Source organism: Podarcis muralis, chromosome 18 (genome assembly GCF_964188315.1).
Source record: "Podarcis muralis chromosome 18, rPodMur119.hap1.1, whole genome shotgun sequence".
Lineage (NCBI taxonomy): Eukaryota > Metazoa > Chordata > Lepidosauria > Squamata > Lacertidae > Podarcis > Podarcis muralis.
Genome location: NC_135672.1, coordinates 4304039 through 4326093, shown reverse-complemented (window position 1 = coordinate 4326093; position 22055 = coordinate 4304039). Strand labels below are relative to the sequence as shown.

The window sequence follows — 22055 nt, the reverse complement described above, 5'->3', positions numbered from 1 at the left end:
GGACAAATTCACGGAAAGTAAGGCTTGTTAATGGCTTCTAGCCAGAATAACTATGTTCCAGCTGCACGGTCAGAGGCAGTAATGCGTCTGAGCGCCACTGTTTTCCGGGGAACCTTCTGAGGGTCACACATGTGTGGTTGGAGACACAGCTAACATAGAATTGTAGGATTAGAAGGGACTACAAGGGCCATCTAATCCAACCCCCTGCAATGCAGGAGTCTTTTGCCCAACGTTGGGCTCAAACCCACAACCTTGAGATCAAGAGTTTCATGCTCTGCCAGCTGAGCTATATGGGAGCCAACCGGTTGGAGACAGAGGTGGGCAGAGCGCTGAGTGCAAATGTCGCCCTTTGTACCGTAGGCTGCTTCCTAATTTTAGGGTAGGTTGCACCTGCTTTCCATGCAGAAGCCTCAGGTTCAATTTCCAACGTCTCCAGATAGGGCTGGGAATGGCTTCTGTCCTGAAACCCTGGGGAGCTGCTGCGAGTCAGTGTAGGACGTGCTGAGCTAGATTGAGCAACGGGTCTGACAAATAGAAGGCAGCTCTCCAGTGTCATCTATATACACACACACCTCTCTCCATATTTCATCCAGGAAAGCGAAGCACTTAACAGACCACAGATAGTAAAAGGTCCAGTCAATCGCGTCAGGGTGGTCCAGTTAATTTTCCTGCCACGGGAAAGCCACGTGTTGCTGCCCTGTTAAAACAGACAAGGGGATGCGATAGGATGTTCAACTGGGAGGGAACCAAATTTCAACCTTCGTGGCTCTCCGCAGCAGCTTGAAGGGCGTCGGTGAGGCGGCAGGGGGTGTTTTGATAACATGCCTGCCAACCAGGCAAGGCGGGCAAGGAGCAGCTGTTGGCATCCCTTCCCTGGAGACAAGCCAGAAAAGCTTTTGTGGGCGGAGGTAGACATGTGTGGGGACATGCCTCACAGCCGCCAGTCCAATTGTGCAGCTGCAGGCAGGGAAGGAATCTGCAAGAGGCGAGAAAGAGGTGGGGGAGAAATAACTTTTGATTTGGATTCTGGGTTGCCCTAATCGGTGACCTGGATTACTCCAGAGCATAGCTGTCAACTTTCAGATTTGAACAGCAGCCTCAAAAATAAGGGATAAGCAGCCTCACCTGTCTACGGGATATCTAACAATCCGGGATAGCAGCAGGAAGCAGCGGGAAACTGCGCTGGAATAAGGGAATTTCCTGCAAAAAAAGGGAAGGTTGACAGCTATGCTCCAGAGAGGGCTTTCCTTGGCTGAGGAATTCCCCCCTTCAGAGAGCTTGCTTGGCAACCAATAGCTGACTGTTGCTGCACGTGAAAAAATGTGCACATAAAATATGTAGGCATGTCAGTATTTCCAGAACTTCACCCTCCGTACACTGTCTGGAAATGGCAAGGGCTGAATTTAGGATCCCAGGCCACAGAGAGGTTAGGCTGGCCTCAACTAGAGCCAGGGCTTTCTCGGCTGCGGCTCCAATCTGGTGGAACGCTCTGTCACAAGAGACTAGGGCCCTGCAGGACCTGACATCCTTCCGCAGGGCCTGCAAGACAGAGCTGTTCCACCAGGCCTTTGGTCAGGGCGCAGCCTGACCCCCTCCTCTGGCAATCTGCACAGAATTTTGCTTGATGGTTGCCATTAATTTGATTTTAATTTGATTTCATTAATTTTATAATGAATGTTTTTAGAATGTCGGACTATTTTGATTGTTGTTAGCTGCCGAGGGTGGGATATAAATAAAAGTTGTTGTTGTTGTTGTTGTTGTTGTTATTATTATTATTATTATTATTATTATTATTATTATTATTATTATCATCATCCTTTGCTCTAAAAGAAATTATTATCATCATCATCATCATTATTATTATTATTATTATATCGCCCTATACCTGAAGGTCTCACAGGATGAAATCACAATATACAGTGGTACCTCGGGTTAAGAACTTAATTCGTTCCGGAGGTCCGTACTTAACCTGAAACTGTTCTTAACCTGAAGCACCACTTTAGCTAATGGGGGCCTCCTGTTGCTGCTGCGCTGCCGGAGCACGATTTCTGTTCTCATTCCGAAACAAAGTTCTTAACCCGAGGTAATGTTTCTGGGTTAGCGGAGTCTGTAACCTGAAGCGTATGTAACCCGAGGTACCACTGTAAAAACCCAAAATACATAATCAAGATAAAACTAAAACAACCCAATAATGTCCCCCACAACACATTTTAAGAGGGCATCAGATGTTAATCAACCAAAGGTAAAGGTAAAGGTACCCCTGACCGTACGGGCCAGTCTAGACAGACTCTGGGGTTGTGCGCCCATCTCACTCAAGAGGCCGGGGGCCAGCGCTGTCCGCAGACACTTCCGGGTCACGTGGCCAGCGTGACAAGCTGCATCTGGCGAGCCAGCGCAGCACACGGAACGCTGTTTACCTTCCTGCTAGTAAGCGGTCCCTATTTATCTACTTGCACCCGGGGGTGCTTTCGAACTGCTAGGTTGGCAGGCGCTGGGACCGAGCAGCGGGAGCGCACCCCGCCGCGGGGATTTGAACCGCCGACCTTTCGATCGGCAAGCCCTAGGTGCTGAGGCTTTTACCCACAGCGCCACCCGCGTCCCTAATCAACCAAAGGCCTGGCTAAAGAGGAACCTAGGAAGTGCCCTCATATAGGCTCAGACCACTGGTCCACCTTGTTCCTGCTCTGGCGGCCGTGAGGCAAGTCCCCACACATGTCTACCTCCGCCCACAAAAGCTTTTCTGGCTTGTCTCCAGGGAAGGGCTGCCAACAGCTGCTCCTGCCCTGCAAATCTCAGTGCGGCTCACAACTTAAAATGACAATAGAAAAACCCTATTTTGGTACAGGGAGCGGCGTTTGCAATGTTGCAGAATGGACTTCTGCAAATGAAAAGGAACAAACCCGTCGCCTTTGCGTTTTCAAAGTGAAAGGTGCTTCGCATGGTGATGCACAGGTCTGTCCCACACCTGCAGCCGATTCCTGGATCTGGAAACTCACATTTTTCTTATCCTCACCCCCCACCTCGCTGTTTTCCTTTGCAGACCTTGGGAGCACCGAGGACCAGATTTCCTCCCCCTGCTGGACTAGAGCTGCCGAGACAATCTGAGCTGTTATTTCCCCTTCCCTTCCAAAGACGCCCCCCTTGCAATGTTCTGTTCCAGCAGCTGCAGACGGAGCATCTGCCGCACGTCCAAAACGTTGCTCTCAAACCCTCCTCTGCAAACCGTGCGCCCGCACTCCACCAGCCCCACCAAATTTAACAAATCTGCCTGCAAAGGAATACGGAAGGGCCAGAAAAAAATCTGCTCGTTTGACAGATAACATATTGATTTGATAACATATTGATTATGACGGATGGGGACGCTTTTCCGGCCTGGGGGCCGAATTCCTTTCTGGGGAAGCTTCTGGGGGCCACATGCAATGTGGATCTGACCTTCGTATAGTCAGTGGGATGTCACCCAGAGGCATTAGTCGAATCCAAGGACATCCCAGCCAAGCAGGAAACATTCAAGGAGGGTGTGGTGCCAGATCAGCCAGGGGCGTGGCTTACAGAGAGTTCCAAGGGCCAGATAGAGAGGCCTGGGGGCCACACTTCCCCACCTCCTGATGTTATAGAACTGGGCTATATTCATGATCAGACCTGCTTAAATTAACTGACCTAAATTAGCATATAAATATAAGTTTATACTTGCTTATAATTCATATACCACCATCTTTATATTTATATTTATATACAGGGTGAGTCTTTTAAGAGGCCCTGTGGAACATGCGCACCCTGTATCTATGGGGCCTTTTTTAAAGGACTCACCCTGTACTAACTTATTCATATACTAAGGTACTATATGAATGGAAATATAAGTGAGCTGGTATATAAATGTTTAAAATAAAATAGATAAATAGTATTGAGGACTAGTAACTTCAATTAAAAAAAATGGAAATGAAATGAGATCCGAGAAGGTTTGCACTCAGGTGGCACATTCTGGGTTGTATGCAGTTAAATTATACCCTGGAGGACACCCAGTTATTAACACATTAATAACATTTTATATACATGCATCCTAACCACTTCAGGCATGTTTTTTGTTTTTTTAACCAGCCTGTTTTCCTCAGAGGTTGCGTGGAGGGTTTTGGTTCGTCTGAACCCGACCCGCATCTCTGTCCGTCTCGTGTGAACCCGCCCCTGAGGAGGAAACGCGTGTCTCCGCCTCTGGGCTCGGAGCGCGCGCCCCCGCCCGGCGCGTGAGGGAGACACCTTGAGCGAGGCGCGCTCCCGACGCCTCAACCGCCGCCTCTTGACAGGCAGCGCCGTCGCTGAGGGCAACTGAGGACAAGGACACGCACGCGCAGAGGCGAGCGAGCGCGCGGGCTGGGGGGGGAAAGGTTTCGCTCGCGCACGCGCGCTGTCACTCTCTCTCCTCAGAAGCGCGCTCTCTCTTCCTTCAGCGTGCCTCTCCTCAGCGCGCACGCGCGACCCCTCACATTTTCCCGCGCGCCGCGCTTCCCATGACTATTTTATTGGGTATGTCGAGGGAGAGGGAAGACAAGCCCCGCCCACTCTCGTGGTTGGCCCCGCCCACCTCCTGGGCACCCGCGCGCCTCCTTTTTTTGATTTTGGGAGTAAGACGAGAAGCCCCGCCCACTCTCGTGGTTGGTCCCGCCCCCCGCCCGTGCGCGCCCCCTCCGTGCATTGTCGTGCGTTCGCGCTTTCTCTCCCTCATCCGCCCGCGCGTGCGTCCTGGCCTTCCCTGCGCGCGCGCGCCCGCCCGCGACCTATTCACCACCACGACAGTAGCGAAACAACCTATGGAAATAACATTGGTTGGCATCTCCCGCCCGCCTCCTTTCCCTCGGCGCCCCTGTTAGCTTGGCCGCCTTTGGCCTCCTCCGCGGCCCCTCCCTTCCCTGACGCCGCCGGGCGTGCGAGGGAGGCGGGGGGGGGGGCGAGCGGCCCAAAATGGCGGCCGCGTCGCTCTTGGTGCGGCTGACGAGGCGCCCGGCCCGGCGCGAGCGACGACAATAGAGAGCAGGGGAAGGAGCGGCCTCCCCTCTCGGCCTCCCGCCCCCTCCTTCCTCGCCTCTCGCTGGTGCTCCTCCTCAGCCGCCGCCGCCGCCGCCGGTCTAGCATGGTGCGGGTCCGCCGCCGCTGGGCCCCCTCCGCCGCCCCGACCTGACCTCGCCTGCTCCCTCGACGCCGCCGCGCCGCCAACATGGGCGAGAGGCTGGAGCTGCGGCTCAAGTCGCCCGTGGGAGCCGAGCCGGCCGTCTACCCGTGGCCCCTGCCCGTCTACGTGAGTGGGGGGGGAGGCGGGAGGCCCGGGGAGGGGAGCCCCCCCCCCCCGCGAAGGAGAGGGGGGCAGGGTTGGGGGGCTCTGTCTTATCCCTTGCATTTTATGGGGGGATTCGAGCGGCTGTTGTGTCACCTGGGGGGTTATAGGAGGCTTTTGGTTGTGTGGGGGTTTTTTTTTTGGGGGGGAAGGTTGCTAGTTGTGGGGAGGGGTATTTTGGGGGGGTTGCCATTTGGGGGGAGTCTGTTGGGGTGGGGGCTTTGATGGGCTGCTGTGTCACCTGAGTTTTGCTGCTTTTCTTTTGAGAGGTTGCTGTATGCGGGGAGGGGTACGGGGGGGGTTGCTCTATGGGGTATTTTGGGATTTGAGTGAATTGGGGGCGGTTGTGTCGATGGGGTGGGGTTGCTCTATGTAGGGAGAGGTTTTGGGGGAGTTGTCATCTGGGAGATATGTATGTTCAGGGAGGTTGCCGTAGGGGGGAGTTGGGGAGAGGGGTTTTGAGGGGTTGTTATATGTGGGGAGGAGCATTTACAGAGTTGCCATATGGGGTATTTGGGGGGATGTGTAAGTTTTTTTTGGGGGGTGACGTATGGGGGAGTTGGGGAGACGGATTTTGAGGGGTTGCTATATTGGGAAGGGGGGTGTATAAGGTTCAGGGGTTGCCGTATGGGGGGGTTGGGGGATGCAGTGTCAGTTTGTAGGATTATGTGGGGACGAGTTGGGGAGGGAGATGGTTGCTATATTGGGAGTTGGGGAGGGAGATTTTGGGGGCTGCTATGGTATTGGGGTTATTATTTGGGGGGACTTGGAGAGGGCAGCTTAGTTGGTTATAAGGAGGAAACAGGCTTCATAGAGGCTTATTCTATAGGGGTGGTTTCTGTATCCTCTCTGGGGGCTACAATTGGGGATGTTTTGTGGTAATAAATGGGTGTCTAGGGGTACCCCATTAGGGGGGAAAATCATATGTTGTGTGGAATAATTTGCTGCCTATGTGGCTAGGGGGCTAGAGAGCAATTGGAAGTGTTAAGAAGCGGGGGGGGGGGGGAGAAGGAATGTGACAAAATTATGTCAGGAACTCCACTGTGCAAAAACATGGGGGTGGGGGGCTATGTGAATGGGGAGCGCTTTGCCTCTTGAGTGGGTTGCATTGGGGGGGCTGTTATATGGGGGAAGTTTGGCTGCTTGGAAATGGAACTTCCATGGGGGGAGGGACTTCTCTGGGTGAATTTGGGTTGGAGTTATTACACAGTGGGGCTATCCAGAAACTGTGTGTGTTAAGTTGGTGGGGGGGTGGGGGCCTTCCTGCCAGGGCAGGTATTACGTTTGGGGGGGGGGGGAACGGATGTGGGATGCAACTGGATGTTTCTTAGTGAGGAAACAGAGAATGTTATGCAAAGGGCAAGGAGGTCATATGTGCAGTGTTTTTTCTCTGAAGGTCGCCCTTCACACCGAACGCTTCACACTCTTTATACAGACATGTGCATTAGAAATTGGTTCAGCTCCCCAGTGCTACTCATCCACATGATGTCTCACTTGGACTGCATCAGCTCCTCACTCCTGCAGAACTCTGTCTCAGCATTCTACGTGTTCCCCTGTTAAAATTTGACCCCCCCTTATAATGCCAGGTGGAGTGGCGAACTGTTTGCACCCCGAGGGCCATGTTACCTTCCCTGTAATCTGCCGAGGGCCACATACCAGGGGTGGGTGGGGCCAGAGGTGGAAGTAAGAGGAGCAATGGATGCAAATTTTGCCTTTTGTGCAGGACATCAGGCACACACACTGCCACACAAGCACCCCTGCTCTAATATTTAAACTTTCCTGTTCTCAAAACTTTTTCCTGGAGATGATCCTGATGTGAAATTAAGCCAGTCTGACTACAGGGCTCAGGGGCGTCTTTGCCACACTTGTCCTTTATCCTTGAGTGCTTTCCTCTGTTCTGTGTGCTTTTATGTCTTCCCCCAGTGTTTTGATCTTGACTTTTCCCCCTTCAGAAATCCTCCACAAGGAAACCTCTTCCATTTGAATGTCTTGCGCAGAACAGCTTCTCTGGGGCTGAACACAAACCACCCTCCCCTTTTCTGCTTCTCAACTCCTGACAAAGTGATCTCTACTTCCTTGCACCCACTTGCTGTCATCCCTTCCCCTTCCGTGCTTGCCTTCCACACACAGCTTGGTACATCTTCCTGTGCGTGCTCCTTGCTTCCTGACTTGCGTGCAGTTTGCCAGGGACATCTAGCTTAGATGCCTTTTAAGTGGAAAATTAGACACGTTTCTGGAGGGAAACGCATCTTGGCTGCTAGTCATTATGCTTACCATGGACTGACTCTGTAAACATGTGAGGGTTTCATATCTCTGCACTCCAGTTGTAGGGGAGCAATGATGAGATAGGGCTTGTGTGGCGCCTTCCTTGCCTGGTTCTGGCATGAAAGCTTCCCCTTTCTCCCATGCTTTTTGGCCCTCAAGATTTAAAGTATTTGTGGCCTCCTTTGCTGAGACAGCATCTCCTGCTAGACCTGCCTTTCATTTGTATAGATGTGGTGTGTGTGTGTGTGTGTGTTGCAATTGGCTTCAGTGTTTCTGTTATGTTTGTAAGTTTGAGTCATTTGAGTAAAGTTGCTGATAAATACATAATGCACCAGGGCTGGGGAACCTTGAGATGTCCCCCACCCCACCCCCTGGTAAAATTGACATTCATTGTCCCAACTGCTTTTATCTCTGCCCACCTCTGGCAGGAGGAGGAGGGGTGGCTGGGCAGTTGCCCAAGAGATAAAGAGATCCTCCTGCTGCCGCCACCTCTAGTGTAAATAGAAACTCCTCCCTGCCCTTTATCATCTCTGATAAGATATTTTTGTGTGTGTGGAGATTGTTTGGAAACTTCCCCCTTGCTTCTCATTAATCCCTCCCGTTTGCGGTCAGATGCTATCGTGGCGTGGTGTGTTCATTACTTAGTGTAACCAAAACATTTATTATTATTATTGTTATTTTGCACCCAGTAATCTCCTTGCTTTAACCTCCCAAATCCTCAGTTGACCCACTGAATGCAACTGTCACTGGCCTCGCTCTCTCTGTCCTGACCCCGTTGCTCAGGACACAGAGCTGTTGCCTGCTTGGTCCTTTGCCAACCTTTTCTGTTCAGCTCTCCCCACCCTATCTTGCTCCCCCACATACACACTCTTTTGAGTCCCAGACATTCTTTGCATCCCAGGCCAGCCATTTCAAAGTAATCCTACTTTTCCTGTTTGTGGATGACTCACCCACTTGCAGATACGCCTCTAGGTCCACACCCCAAACATCTAGTTATTGCCTCCTGTTCCTCCCTTTGACACTTCCACACCTCGCAATCCTTTGCCTGCTGTAATGTGTGCTCTTGGAGAGGCGTGTTTCATCTGCTTCCCAAGAGCATTAAATTATTACGGGATAATTAAGGGTTTCCCCTTCCAGACTTCTTCTTCTTCTTCTTCCAAACCCAAATCCAGTGTTGCATACCTCCTTTCCCCCAACATTTGGACTCAGTCACTCATTTTGGATAAGCTGCTGTGAGGAACAATTAATACTCTGTGGCTGCATGGATTGTGCAAAACTGATATAAAGGATTAGGTTCCTTTTTTGTTCCTTCAACGCTAGGTAACAGGGCCCTTCTGTTTTAGGGAGGTGATAAAGTGCAGAAAAACAAATTAATAGAATTAATTAGCTGTGTTTTCTGGAGTGGCTTTGGACTGAGAGATGAATAATAGAATTGTAGAGTTGGAAAGGGATCACAAGGGTCATCTAGTCCAACCCGCTGCAAGGCAGGAACCTTTTTGCCCAGCGAGGGGCTCAAACCCACACCCCTGAGATTAAGAGTCTCCTGCTCTACTGACTGGGCTATCCCACAGGATATATGGAAATGCTTGTAACTTTCTCATGATGTTGTTGTTGAATAAAAAGCAACCCTAAGGTCATTTTCTACCTGTGGGTTTTCCACTGGTTGGAAGAAGACGTGCAGTGGGGACGAGGAGCGAAACGAGGGACGCAGACTTAAGTAAAGAATGTTCTTCAGTTCCTGTTCCTTCATGGAAGAGACATGCCTGCAGATTTCTCCCCGCTGTGATCCATGTTTGGTTATTTTGGAGCCCGCTGGCGATGACGCCTCATTTCATTTTTGCAGTGGTGCGTCTGTGTAGCATTCTAAACATCTCACGAATGTGGCTGCCCCCTCCCTCCCTCCCTCTTATGAATAATAGTGTTTGGGGCGGATCTAACCCCAGAGAAATAACATTTTTGGAAGTATAATATGGTGGGCGTGAAAGAGAGAACCGCTTCTCCAAAGGCTGCTGTGCTCAGCATCTCAGCTGGGTCAGAGGACTTGCATTCTCTTGCCAGAGAATGGGCCTCTTCTTCTTCTTCCTCCTCCTCTTCTTCCTCCTTCTAGCTGGCACGGAGCTTATTTGAGTACCGTATTTCTGTGGCCTACGGCATTTCCGTCAGTTGTGTTTCCATGCCTCTCAGCGGTTAAAATGAGTCAGGGTCCCAAATGCCTTGTGGAGACCCCAGTGGCTGTAAGAGATCTGCACTGCCCAGGTCAGCTGCTAAGTGTGTGAGTGGTTGAGGAATGACTGTTTGTTTTTAAGGAGAGAAGGGCAAGCCCCGCTGCACGCTGGTGTTAGCCTTGGCTTTCTGTCATCTCGGTGCTGTGGATACTCCGGTTTCCAAAACATCCTGCCCGTTTAGGAGGGCGCGCTATTTTTGATCGTCTTGTTAGGCTGTTCCCAGGGAGCAGTGCATGGTGGTTAATGTCCCCTTTCCTGTTTGGGCAGCTCTGTGTGTTCGTGTGTGTTCCTAACGCTTTCACAGAAATCGAAAGTGCAGTTGCCTCTCTGCTTAGTTTCTTTTCATCACTGGGTTATTTTCAAGCTTGGTTTGCACAGAGTAATAAATCTCATTTCAAAAGACCATCTCAGTTTGTTGACATTCCAACCCAATGCATTTTTTTAAATTGAAACTTTTATTTTAGAGCAAAATCTGGCTGTGGGGTGGAATTAAGAATCTGTAAAGCTCTTTTTGTTAAACATTTTTTTCTCTCAAAAAAAGTATGTGTAAGTCCCCTAGAACAGGCATCCCCAAACTCGGCCCTCCAGCTGTTTTGAGACTACAACTCCCATCATCCCTAGCTAACAGCACCAGTGGTCAGGGATGATGGGAATTGTAGTCCCAAAACAGCTGGATGGCCAAGTTGGGGGATGCCTGCCCTAGAAAAATTATATAGAATACATTTTGGGTTGCATGCAGTTAATCAGACTAGGCGCATTGGAATTAATAGGTCTAAGTTAATCATGCCCATTAATTTCAACGGGCCTTCTCTGAGTATGACTATTGGAAACAACCTTCTATTAATAATATTTTTAATTAATGTACAGAATAAATATTATTGCTGAGGATGATATTGGGTTGTAGTACCCAATGACTCCAAATAGATACCCTGAGATATCCTAATTTAGGCCCATAAATTCCATTGCGTCTGCTCCGAGTATAACTTAATTGGAGACACCCCAATTGAAACATCCAGAACAAAGTGAAATTATGGTACGCCCTGAAAATCCACATCAAACAAACCACAGCACTAGTGTGTCTATTTCCTGTTGCCTGGGAGAGTCTCTCAGGGCAATCAGGAATCAGACCCTGCAAGTCTGGGGTGGGGACCTTCCTAGTCGGTCCCCCCAACCCTGCATGCAATCGGGTTGGCTGCCAGTCCAAACCTTACCAGGAAATGGAAATGGGGTAGTCCCAGTCGGCACCACCACCCCGAAGCTCAGACCACCCCGCTTTCTGCATCCGTGCCAAATCTAAATCCCTACAGTATGCATAGGTGACCTTTGAGAGAGCCCCAGGTTTCCATGGTGCCTGTCAGGTCCTGTTAAGGGGATCCCAGTATGGACCTCAAAGCGCTGTCCTTGGGGTTCTCCATCCCGCCTGTGCAACCTCCTCCACTGGTTCGAGTAGAGAGATGGGTGGGTAGTAAACAAGCCGTCTCCCTGTGCTGCCTCTGTGGCCTCCAGCACCAGATTCAAGTCCCAAAGTGGAAGTGTTACCTGGTGGGGGCAACAGGACCATAGTGAGCCCCTCTGCCGCTCCTGCGCCAAGTACCCAGGCAGACAGAGCTGAGTCAGACTCGCTCCGCCCGGCTCACCCACTCAGGTTTCAGTCATGCCGGTTTGGCCCCCTTGTCGAGGTGTCAGTCAGACCAACCCTTGTTCCACAGCCTCCGGAATCTGGCACTAGGAAGGCATTTTCCGCTTGACCTTGGGGGTGAACGCTGCTCCGTTAGACCTGCTTTCCACGGCTCGTTCCGTCCAGTCCCCTCTTAAAGCCCATTACCATATCCCGCGATGGTGTCTTCCACGTATAAGTCATGCATTGGGCGCATGTGTGCATAAGAAGTGCCTTCTTCTCGCCTGTCTCTGCATCTGTCGCCCTGACCCGCAGCGTTTCCCCCCCGCTGTGCATCCAAATCCGTTACCGAGATGAGGGACGTTGCAGGGACTCCACAAGCCTTTTTAGAAATCAATCCACTTTGGACAGCACTGTTAGCTAGCCTGCTGACATATAGCCAGCTGTAAAAAATAGATAAAAATAAAATTCTCTCCTCCCCGGGCTTAGAAGCTTTCTGGCACCAAAGGAAAGAAGGGTGCCCTTGTGGTTTCAGAGCTGAGGTTTCTGACGTCAGCAGACTGTCTCTTGGTTTCACTGCTCTGTTTCCTTTGCTGGAGGTTCAAGCAGCAAGGTGGGGATTGGTTCTGTTCGAGTGAAGCAGAGCTTTTGGGATTGTGGTATGGATTTTCGGTCAGGGGAGACCTACTCAGCAATTGAGGGGTGTGTGTGTGTTGGTAGAGTATGAGACTCTTAATCGCAGGGTTGTGGGTTCGCGCCCCGTTGCAGAGAACAAAATTCCTGCCTTGCAAGGACCCTTTTGGTCCCTTTCAGCTCTGCGTTTATGATTCTAGGTACAGTGGTACCTTGGGTTACATACGCTTCAGGTTACATACGCTTCAGGTTACAGACTCCGCTAACCCAGAAATAGTGCTTCAGGTTAAGAACTTTGCTTCAGGATGAGAACAGAAATCGTGCTCCGGCGGCGCGGCAGCAGTGGGAGGCCCCATTATCTAAAGGGGTGCTTCAGGTTAAGAACAGTTTCAGGTTAAGATCGGACCTCCAGAACGAATTACCGTATTTTTCGCTCTATAAGACGCACCAGACCACAAGACGCACCTAGTTTTTGGAGGAGGAAAACAAGGGAAAAAATATTCTGAATCTCAGAAGCCAGAACAAGAAGAGGGATCGCTGTGCAGTGAAAGCAGCAATCCCTCTTGCTGTTCTGGCATCTGGGATAGCTGCGCAGCCTGCATTCGCTCCATAAGACGCACAGACATTTCCCCTTACTTTTTAGGAGGGAAAAAGTGAGTCTTATAGAGTAAAAAATACGGTAAGTACTTAACCTGAGGTACCACTGTATTTGGTTGTTCTCAGTGGGAGTCTTTAAATAAAGCAGACATTATTTTATTTATTGCATATATTTGAATCTCACCTTTTTCTCCCAAGTTGCTCAGGGGGCGGGGTGTACATTGGTGTTCTTCAACTGTGGGCCCTGTGATGTTGTAGGACTGCAACTCCCATCATCCACTTCTAGCTTCACCAATAGTCAGGGATGATGGGATTTGCAGGGAACCAAGGTTGAGTAACACTAGTGTACAAGCTTTTCTTCAAGTCCTTATAATCCCCACAGCAACCCTATAAGGTACCTTAGGCCGAGAGAGGCAGTGACTGGCCCCCAAGGTCACCCTTGTGGCTGAGTGAGAGATTTGAACTCTGGTCTCTGCCAGGTCCTAGTCTGGCACCCTGACCACCACATCACAGCGGTGGCTCTTTCAGCCCTGCTTAACTCAGCAGCTCTTTAACAGAGGAGCAGAGAATCAGTCCTTGAACTTTGTCCCTGATATGTTTGCGTTCTGCCAGAAAGTTATCATTAGGGGTGTGCGCGCGTGCATGCTAGAATTTATCAAATGCAGACATGGGGAGGAGGGGTCATAAGTTCTGCAAGGCACACTCAGTTCCCCTTTCCAAGGCTACCCAACCAGAATACACTGAAGAAGAAGAAAAGCGCAAATGCTGGATATGCAAAATAAGGTTATGCATGCTCAGCCTATTTGCGTAATTTACTGGGGTTGCAGCATTTCAGCTTCCCCCAATACAGAAGTTGTGGTTTCCAACGTAACACACCTTGCGTTCAGCTTGCTCTGATGTTTAACATTGGCCTTACTTAGATATATAACTGCAGTGAAATTTCAAATACGGAAACAGCAGTGCGCCACAACAGTGTAATTTTGCTTATGAAGTGTGCATCTAGAATCATAGAATCCTAGAGTTGGAATAGACCACAAGGGCCATCGAGTCCAACCCCCTGCCAAGCAGGAAACACCATCAGAGCACTCCTGACATATGGTTGTCAAGCCTCTGCTTAAAGACCTCCAAAGAAGGAGACTCCACCACACTCCTTGGCAGCAAATTCCACTGTCGAACAGCTCTTACTGTCAGGAAGTTCTTCCTAATGTTTAGGTGGAATCTTCTTTCTTGTAGTTTGGACCCATTGCTCCGTGTCCGCTTCTCTGGAGCAGCAGAAAACAACCTTTCTCCCTCCTCTATGTGACATCCTTTTATATATTTGAACATGGCTATCATATCACCCCTTAACCTCCTCTTCTCCAGGCTAAACATGCCCAGCTCCCTTAGCCGTTCCTCATAAGGCATCGTTTCCAGGCCTTTGACCATTTTGGTTGCCCTCCTGTGGACACGTTCCAGTTTGTCAGTGTCCTTCTTGAACTGTGGTGCCCAGAACTGGACACAGTACTCCAGGTGAGGTCTGACCAGAGCAGAATACAGTGGCACTATTACTTCCCTTGATCTAGATGCTATACTCCTATTGATGCAGCCCAGAATCTGCCCACCTTAGTTAAAGAAGCTCAGCCACTCCTACAAGCAAGAGTTTGGGGGATATTTTATTGCACCTTTCAAGGCTCTTAGTCCATTCATCCATGAACGCCTTGTGTCGGCAGCCCCCGCCCTGTTGCTGAAATTAGGCCTGAAAAGGGGTGCCTGTTGCAGCTGATAGCTTCCCCTTCCCACAAGCCAGCTTTCGAAATTTGCCAGGCACATTTTGCTCCTGGTTATCAGCCACTTGCAACCAAGTGAATATGCCAGGATGGCGCCTGATGTCTCCCCCATCTGGGGATCATTGGACCCGAACTGTTTTGGAATTTAAATTAAAAGCATTTGCAGATGATTTAGTAATCGCAGTAGAGGAGCCAACGACATCTCTCCCAATACTCCCAATACTTTTAGAGAAAATTCAGGAATTTGGGCTGGTGGCTGGATTTAAGATAAATAAAGGAAAAACTAAGATGATAGTTAAAAATATGACTGAGTTGCAAAAAAGAGATTAGGGAGTAATGATAAACATGGAGATTTATAAGAAAGTCAAATATCTAGGAATTTGGCTTACAGATAAAAACCTGAATTTATATAAAGATAATTATGAGAATAAGGGACGTGGGTGGCGCTGTGGGTTAAACCACAGAGCCTAGGACTTGCCGATCAGAAGGTGGGCGGTTCGAATCCCCGCAACGGAGTGAACTCCCATTGCTCGGTCCCTGCTCCTGCCAACCTAGCAGTTCAAAAGCACATCAAAGTGCAAGTAGATAAATAGGTACCGCTCTGGCGGGAAGGTAAACGGCATTTCTGTGCGCTGCTCTGGTTTGCCAGAAGTGGCTTAGTCATGCTGGACACATGACCCGGAAGCTGTACGCTGGCTCCCTCGGCCAGTAAAGCGAGATGAGCACCGCAACCCCAGAGTCAGCCACGACTGGACCTAATGGTCAGGGGTCCCTTTACCTTTACTAATTATGAGAATGGAAGACAGGAGTGCCTGGCGTGCTCTGATCCATGGGGTCACGAAGAGTCAAACTCGACTAAACAACAACAATTATGAGAAAGTTTGGATTGAGATTAAAAAGAACTTGGAAGTTTGGAATAGTATGAACCTTTCCCTTTTAGGTAGGATAGCAGCAATGAAGATGAATGTCTTGCCAAAGATGTTGTATTTATTTCAATCAATCCCGATAATAGGCAGTTATATGCCCAAGAAGTTACAAAAAGATATATCAAAATTTGTCTGGAGTGAATTGTTGTCACTTGTCTTTAGTTCCCCCACTGCCCTGCTCAGAGTTGGGAAGAATATTCCTATGTTATGAATGGTCTGAGTCACCATTATGAAAAAGAGGTCTGAATAGGCCAATAGAGATGTGGACTGTCCTGGGATTGAGTGACTTTTCTTCTTTAAGTTCTCAAAGTTCTTAACTTGTCTCAAGGTTGTCCTCTGAACTAGCCAGATGTTTAACTGAGAATCCATCACCGTCAGGCCATCATTTGGAAAATAAGACTTTAGAGCCATCTTGCCCCAAAAGGGCCACTAGGCATTATGTTTTGGCTCCTAGCTTATATATCTGAGTTTCTAACACCGTTTGGCTTCCAACTCCCCACCCCTAGCCTGAGATTTTCCTCCAGGTTGGTTTAGAGATGGGCTCTCTGGCCTGAATAGCTCATTGGCCAGCGTTGCTTGTCATGGCTGGGGCCTGTTTAAAATTGAAACATGTTTGCGTGTTTGTACGTCTATACCCTGTGTACTTTGGGATGATAAATCTGGAACTGCTGCCTTCACAGCTGGATTTGCATAATTGCTCAGCTGCTGCTGGTGTCATGATGTTCAGAGCTTGGAGGGTGACGTGAAAGCATGTATCCCCCCCCCCCCCGCTTCATATTGCTAATTAAGGCATTGGGAGGACAGAGCCTTTGGTGTTCTAGATGCCCCCTCCCACTGGCTTTCATGTAACACTGAACGGTGTGACTCCCTCTTCTCCCCGCCTCCCTATTTCCTGAAGGAACATGAAGGGTTTTTTCCTCTCTAATGAATCAACAGTGCGTAGTTCTTCTTATCTGGGTAAGATGAATCGTGCAGAGTTTGAATAATCCTCCCTAATTTCCCCACCCCCTCAGTGACTCAGAAAGTGGTTTTTCTGAAGCTGACCTCCCCACGCCACCCTTTGCATTTGTGGCTACAGCCCTTATAACAGCAGTAGTTTTTCTTTATTTTCAACTTGCTAGGAGTCCTTTGCAAACACTCTCATTGCTCCCTCCTTTACATACACACACTCACACCCAGCAAAGGTGAGATAGGAAACAGGAGCGTAAACTCCTAGAGATAAAAAAAAAGCTTTTTTGGAACAGGGAGGACTTTATAATCATTTGAGCAGAAGGTCAGTTTTAAGCGGCATCCAAGATCTGCTGTGGTCCTCAAGAGCAGAATTGGTTCTGGAGGATGGATGTGGCTTAGGACCGCAGGAAGTTGTCTCGCACTGAGTCAGAGACCGTTCCTCTTCCTTGCTCGGTGCTGTTTACACTGACCAGCAATGGCTCTACAGCAGGGGTGCCCAAACTTTTTTCAATGAGGGCCAGATCTGATGAAGTTGTTACGGTAAAATCTGGGTGCGAGGCTGCTCTGCCACCCAGCTCGTCAGACTAAGTCCGCGGGTCCCTGCGGAGGAAAATGAGCTCAGCCGGAGACAGGAGCAAACTGCAGAAGATCCAAGTTTATTGCGCAACAGGTTCAAGGCGAGATTGAACAGCGAGAAAGGGGTGACATGAACTTTTGAAACTTCCCTCCATGTCCCAGAATACAGTGCAAAATACATCCCAGTTACATCATGAATACATTAAGAAGTTGGGTTACACAGATTACATCATGAATACATTAAGAAGAGGTTGGGTTACACCGGATTAACATATGGAGGAGGGAGGGGGGAATATGCAGAGCTGGAGATATGTGCAGATAAGCACATCCTGAGTACCGGTGATGAGAAGACAATGGTCCATGTATGCATAGCCTGCCACCTGGCATTGCCCGGAGGAAAGGCTTGGCGAAATTGAGCAAATTGGCACGTTGATTTTCTATGAATTTTATAGATTTTAGTCCCTTTTGACATTGACAGTTGGAAATAAATGGATATATTGTAGCGAAGAAGAAGGTGAAGAAGACATGCCCCCCCCCTTCCGTATCAAAGTGAACATGCATGAGGGCCGACCAAAGTCATTGACCTTTTTTTAGGATTGAAGTTCTTATCTCAGCCCTACCTGGAGATGCTGCCTCAGACCTTCTGCATTCCAAGCAAGCGCTCTCCCACTGGGCTGTGGCTTTCCCCATCTTAGAATTGCCAGAAAGGTGCCCATGTGCTTCTCTCCCTCCTGGCCGCGTAAACTCCACTTGCCCGGGGCTGATGCTGCGTGAGGGCATCAACTTCTCTGGCTCAACAGATGTTGGGTGCCAGCCTTCCCCAATCCGGCATTCTCCAGGTGTCTTGAACTACAACCAGTGTTACAAACCCAGATGCACAGTATAGTCCAGGCATATCCAACTCCCCAGAGACTGTGATCTCTTCCCAGTATAAAAAATCTGGCAGTGATCTACCCATGGCCATTGGAGCGGGGAGGAACGTGCGTGGGGTGGGTGGGTGGATTGCCCAGAGTTGTTGAGCTTTTTAAGGAGAGCTTTTACTTTCCTTCTGTAACGTTTTGTACATGATAAGGATCCTGCGATCTACCAGGATCAGCTGGGGATCTACCGGCAGATCACGATCTACTGGTCGGACGTCCCTGCTACAGTCCAATTGCCAAATGGCACCTTAAACCTCGGGTTGCGGTTGCTGTGATGATATGTCTAGTTGTCACTCTACCCATCTGAAAAGCAATGCTGCTTTTGAAGCCCAAGGATCAAAATTGTTGCAAAATAAACAAAACAATGGCTAACATACCATTTGTGTGTGTGTGTGTGTGTGTGTGTTTGGATGTTTTATACTTTAGCAGAGCAGTTTGTAAAAGTCTTGAACGACCTGTGAATTGAACTGGAACCGAATTAGTTCCTTTTCAGGGGCAGGGGAGGAGCTGAGTCAAATTCCTTTTTTGAAATGAGTGTTCCAAGTGTGGTGTGTTGCCTTTTGGGTGGGTGTTCCTCCCCTCCAGGCAAGTGAGTGAGCAGCCTTGCTTCTTAACATTTTCATTAAAGGTTAACCACAGAGATGAGTAAGGCCCGGTGTTAATGACACCCTTCCATGTAAAACCCCACAAGAGAGAGCGAGCGTGGGCAGGCGTCCCAGTTGCCCTGAGTTAGTCACTCAGTGGCTCATGGCTGGCCTGGAATCAGGGGGCCGTGAGGGGGAGAGCCGACTAACTCACTTTTTAATCCCGCCTTTATATGTTTCTTAAAACTCCTGCCTGCCTAACCGTGGTCATCACCCAGATCTTGCCGGTTTGATAACAGTTTGTATCTGCCCTGGCCTCTAACGGTGTTCCCAGGCACTACTGGTTTTTTACATTTGGAAATAAGAAAAGGCCTTTTCCTACTCCAGGGGTCAGCAAGGTTTACCTCACCTGGGCTGGTTCACTCCATTGGAGATCGCTCCGTGGGCCGGATCGCGCACCTGCCTGCGATTTCCAGCATCTGCATCTGCGCAGACACAATTTCTGGCGCTGCGGAAGTGAGTTGCTGTGCTGCGCCGGTTTAGTGCAGCACGTGGGGACTCACCGAGTGGGTGGCTCGGTTCGGGGGCTGCTCGTGGGCCAGTTAAATGACCCCTGTGGGCAGCTTTGGCCCATGGGCCTTAGGTTGCCGACCCCTGGCCTACTCAGTCCCAGGGAATCTTGCCTAACTCTACATTATGTTCACCTGCAGACATCCTGCTCTGGGAGATTGTACATTCAGAAGGGGGGGGTGGCGGCTACTCGAGACCGGGGGATGGGGTGCCTCTTTGGTTGTGGGGCACCCAGGCAGTGCTATAAACTCAGACATAAAATAAGCTAGGTGCCAAATGGCTCCTTGAGCCAGGGTTACAGTCGCCAAAACGGAATGTCTTGTTGCCCCTTTTGGGCAAGACGGCTGCAACGTCTTATTTTCCATATGATGGGCTGAGACTGATTGATTCTCAGTTAAACATCTGGCTAGTTCAGAGGACAGCCTTGAGCTCGCTTAATAGCTTTGAGAACTTAAAAGTCAACTTGATCCAGTGATAGTCCGCATATATATTGGCCTATCCCAGGGGTCTGCAACCCGCGGCTCCGGAGCCGCATGTGGCTCTTTTACACCTTTGCCGCGGCTCCGGGGCGGATACTAGCGAGGGGAGGAGGCGCATTGTGCGCCCCGACACTCCCCACTGTGGCGGGCACTGTACTGGCTGTGACGTCACATGGGGGCGGTGCGTGCGTTACTCACGCACCGTCCCGATGTCACCTTCCCGCCCGCCCGCTACATTGTAAGGGGCATGTACGCTGGTCACTGTTTTGAAGGGGAGTGAAGAACACACACACACACACACACACACAAAAAGGTAACTTGTTAATTTAACGTTTATTTCTATGAGGAGGGGGACGCGGGTGGCGCTGTGGGTTAAAGCCTCAGCGCCTAGGACTTGCCGATCGAAAGGTCGGCGGTTCGAATCCCCGCGGCGGGGTGCGCTCCCGTTGCTCGGTCCCAGCGCCTGCCAACCTAGCAGTTCGAAAGCACTTCCGGGTGCAAGTAGATAAATAGGGACAGCTTACTAGCGGGAAGGTAAACGGCGTTCCGTGTGCTGCGCTGGCTCGCCAGATGCAGCTTGTCATGCTGGCCACGTGACCCGGAAGTGTCTCCGGACAGCGCTGGCCCCCGGCCTATAGAGTGAGATGGGCGCACAACCCCAGAGTCTGTCAAGACTGGCCCGTACGGGCAGGGGTACCTTTACCTTTACCTTTACCTTCTATGAGGAGGAGTAATTCTGACGGGTCAAACAAAGAAATAATTTTAAAAAGTGACAAAAAAGTTATTTTTGCGGCTCCCAGTTTTTTCTTCTTCGGAAACGGGTCCAAGTGGCTCTTTTAGTCTTAAAGGTTGCAGACCCCTGGCCTATTCCAACCATTTTTTCGTAATGGTGACCATTCGTAACGTTGGGGTATTCTTCACAGCTGTGAGCAGGGCAGTGGGATGGGGGAAGTGAAGAAGCAATAATTCACTATCACGTTGTTTACCACTCCTGCTCAGGCTGCACAGAAAAAGCATTTTGGTTCCAGAAATTCATTACAATTTTGCAGATAATATATAACTGACAGAATTTTACAGGGTGGAGCCTTAGTGTGTGAAAACAGTCCAGATCCAAGGATCCCCAGATGGGGGAGAGGCCACATCCATCCTGACTCCCAGGCATCTTCACTTGGTCACGAGTGACCGATAGCCAGGTGCGAATTTCAAACACAGCCAGTCACTATTGGTTTTTGACTTTTCATAAGAAGAAAAGGCATTTGCCTACTCAGTCCCAGGGGATCCTGCCTGAATATAAATTAAGTTCACCTGCAGGCATCCTGCCCTGGATGATTCTACCTTCAGGCTGGCTACTCAAGACGGTGGGTTGGGGTGGCTTTTTGGTTGTGGGGCACCCAGGCCTTGGAACACCTTCCCCAGTGAATAATGAAAGGTGCTCATGGAAGTGACCAGTGGGTGATGACTGTTCCTCCCGCCTGCTGGGAGAGGGAAGAGGGTAGAGAAGGTGTGTGTGAATGTGTGTACACCTGAAGGAGCATCTCTCCTTGCATTGTTCAGCCCAGAAACTGAGGTCCAGCACTGAGGGCCTTCTGGCGGTTCCCTCACTGCGAGAAGTGAGGATACGGAACCGGGCAGAGGGCCTTTTCGGTGGCGCCCACCCTGTAGAACACCCTCCCGTCAGATGTCAAGGAAATATACACCTGAGTTTTAGAAGACATCTGAAGGCAGTCCTGCATAGAGATGTTTGCAATGTTTGATGTTTTACTGTGACAAATGTTTTTAATTTGTTGGAACCTGCCCAGTGTGGTTTGGCCAACCCAGTCAGATGGGAGGCATATAAATAATAAATTGTTGTTGTTGTTGTTGGAGAGGTGCATGTGTTTGTGAGAGAAAAGAAGCGCAGTTCTGCCCACGAATGGAGTGCAATTTCCCAGCTGATTAGCCCAGAGGCCCCTGACAAAGCGAAAAAGGGACTCCACCCTGCCTTAAACTTAAAAAAATAATAATTAAAGATTTCTTAGTTTACAAAAATCCGTGCATTGTCTCCTTTTTTCCAGTTGTGTTTTCTACAGATCAGTTACATTCGTTGTGAGACATTAGTGTTGCATGCACTATTAGGTTGGGAAGAAAAGAGGGGGAGAGGGTGAGGAGGGTACATGGGGTTGTTTGCCTGACACTTTTGACGCCTGGTTATTTAAGATGTGAAATATACGATCGGTGCTATCTAGCTGCAAACTTTGAACTGCTTCACTGTTGCTTGAGTTTTGTCATTACTATGATTTGTGTGTCTTTCGATAAATAAATACTGGGCTGTGTATTATGTCGTAAGCCACCTTGGAAACCCTGGAAGTCGGGAGATAAATATTTGGATAAATAAACGAGGTTTCCCCCTAGCGTACTGGTTAATCTGTAAGCCTAGTTTACAACCTCCTCGGCTCTTAGCCAGGAGGCGGTGGCTGCACTTGGCCATACTGCAGAGCTTGCTTTGCAAGCAGAAATGTTTTGTGTGAATGGTCGCCACTCTTTACTTTGTGTAGATTTTACTTGGCGTGCAATTGTTGCGGCCTAGGCCTCCTTACTTTTCACAGCCTTTCGTGCAATTCTCTCCTTCCCTACTTGCGTACT

At 49.6% G+C, this 22055-nt stretch overlaps 1 protein-coding gene across 1 annotated transcript in view; it reads left to right on the top strand.

Moving 5' to 3' along the window:
• The first annotated feature begins 4912 nt into the window (after nt 1-4912).
• Nucleotides 4913-22055, top strand: part of DOT1L (DOT1 like histone lysine methyltransferase) — a 74136-nt gene continuing 56993 nt past the window's right edge. Inside the window, exon 1 of the mRNA XM_077922028.1 lies at nt 4913-5287. Within this exon, the coding sequence (XP_077778154.1) occupies nt 5207-5287 (81 nt within the window). The 5' untranslated portion in view covers nt 4913-5206. The remainder of the gene's footprint in view (nt 5288-22055) is intronic.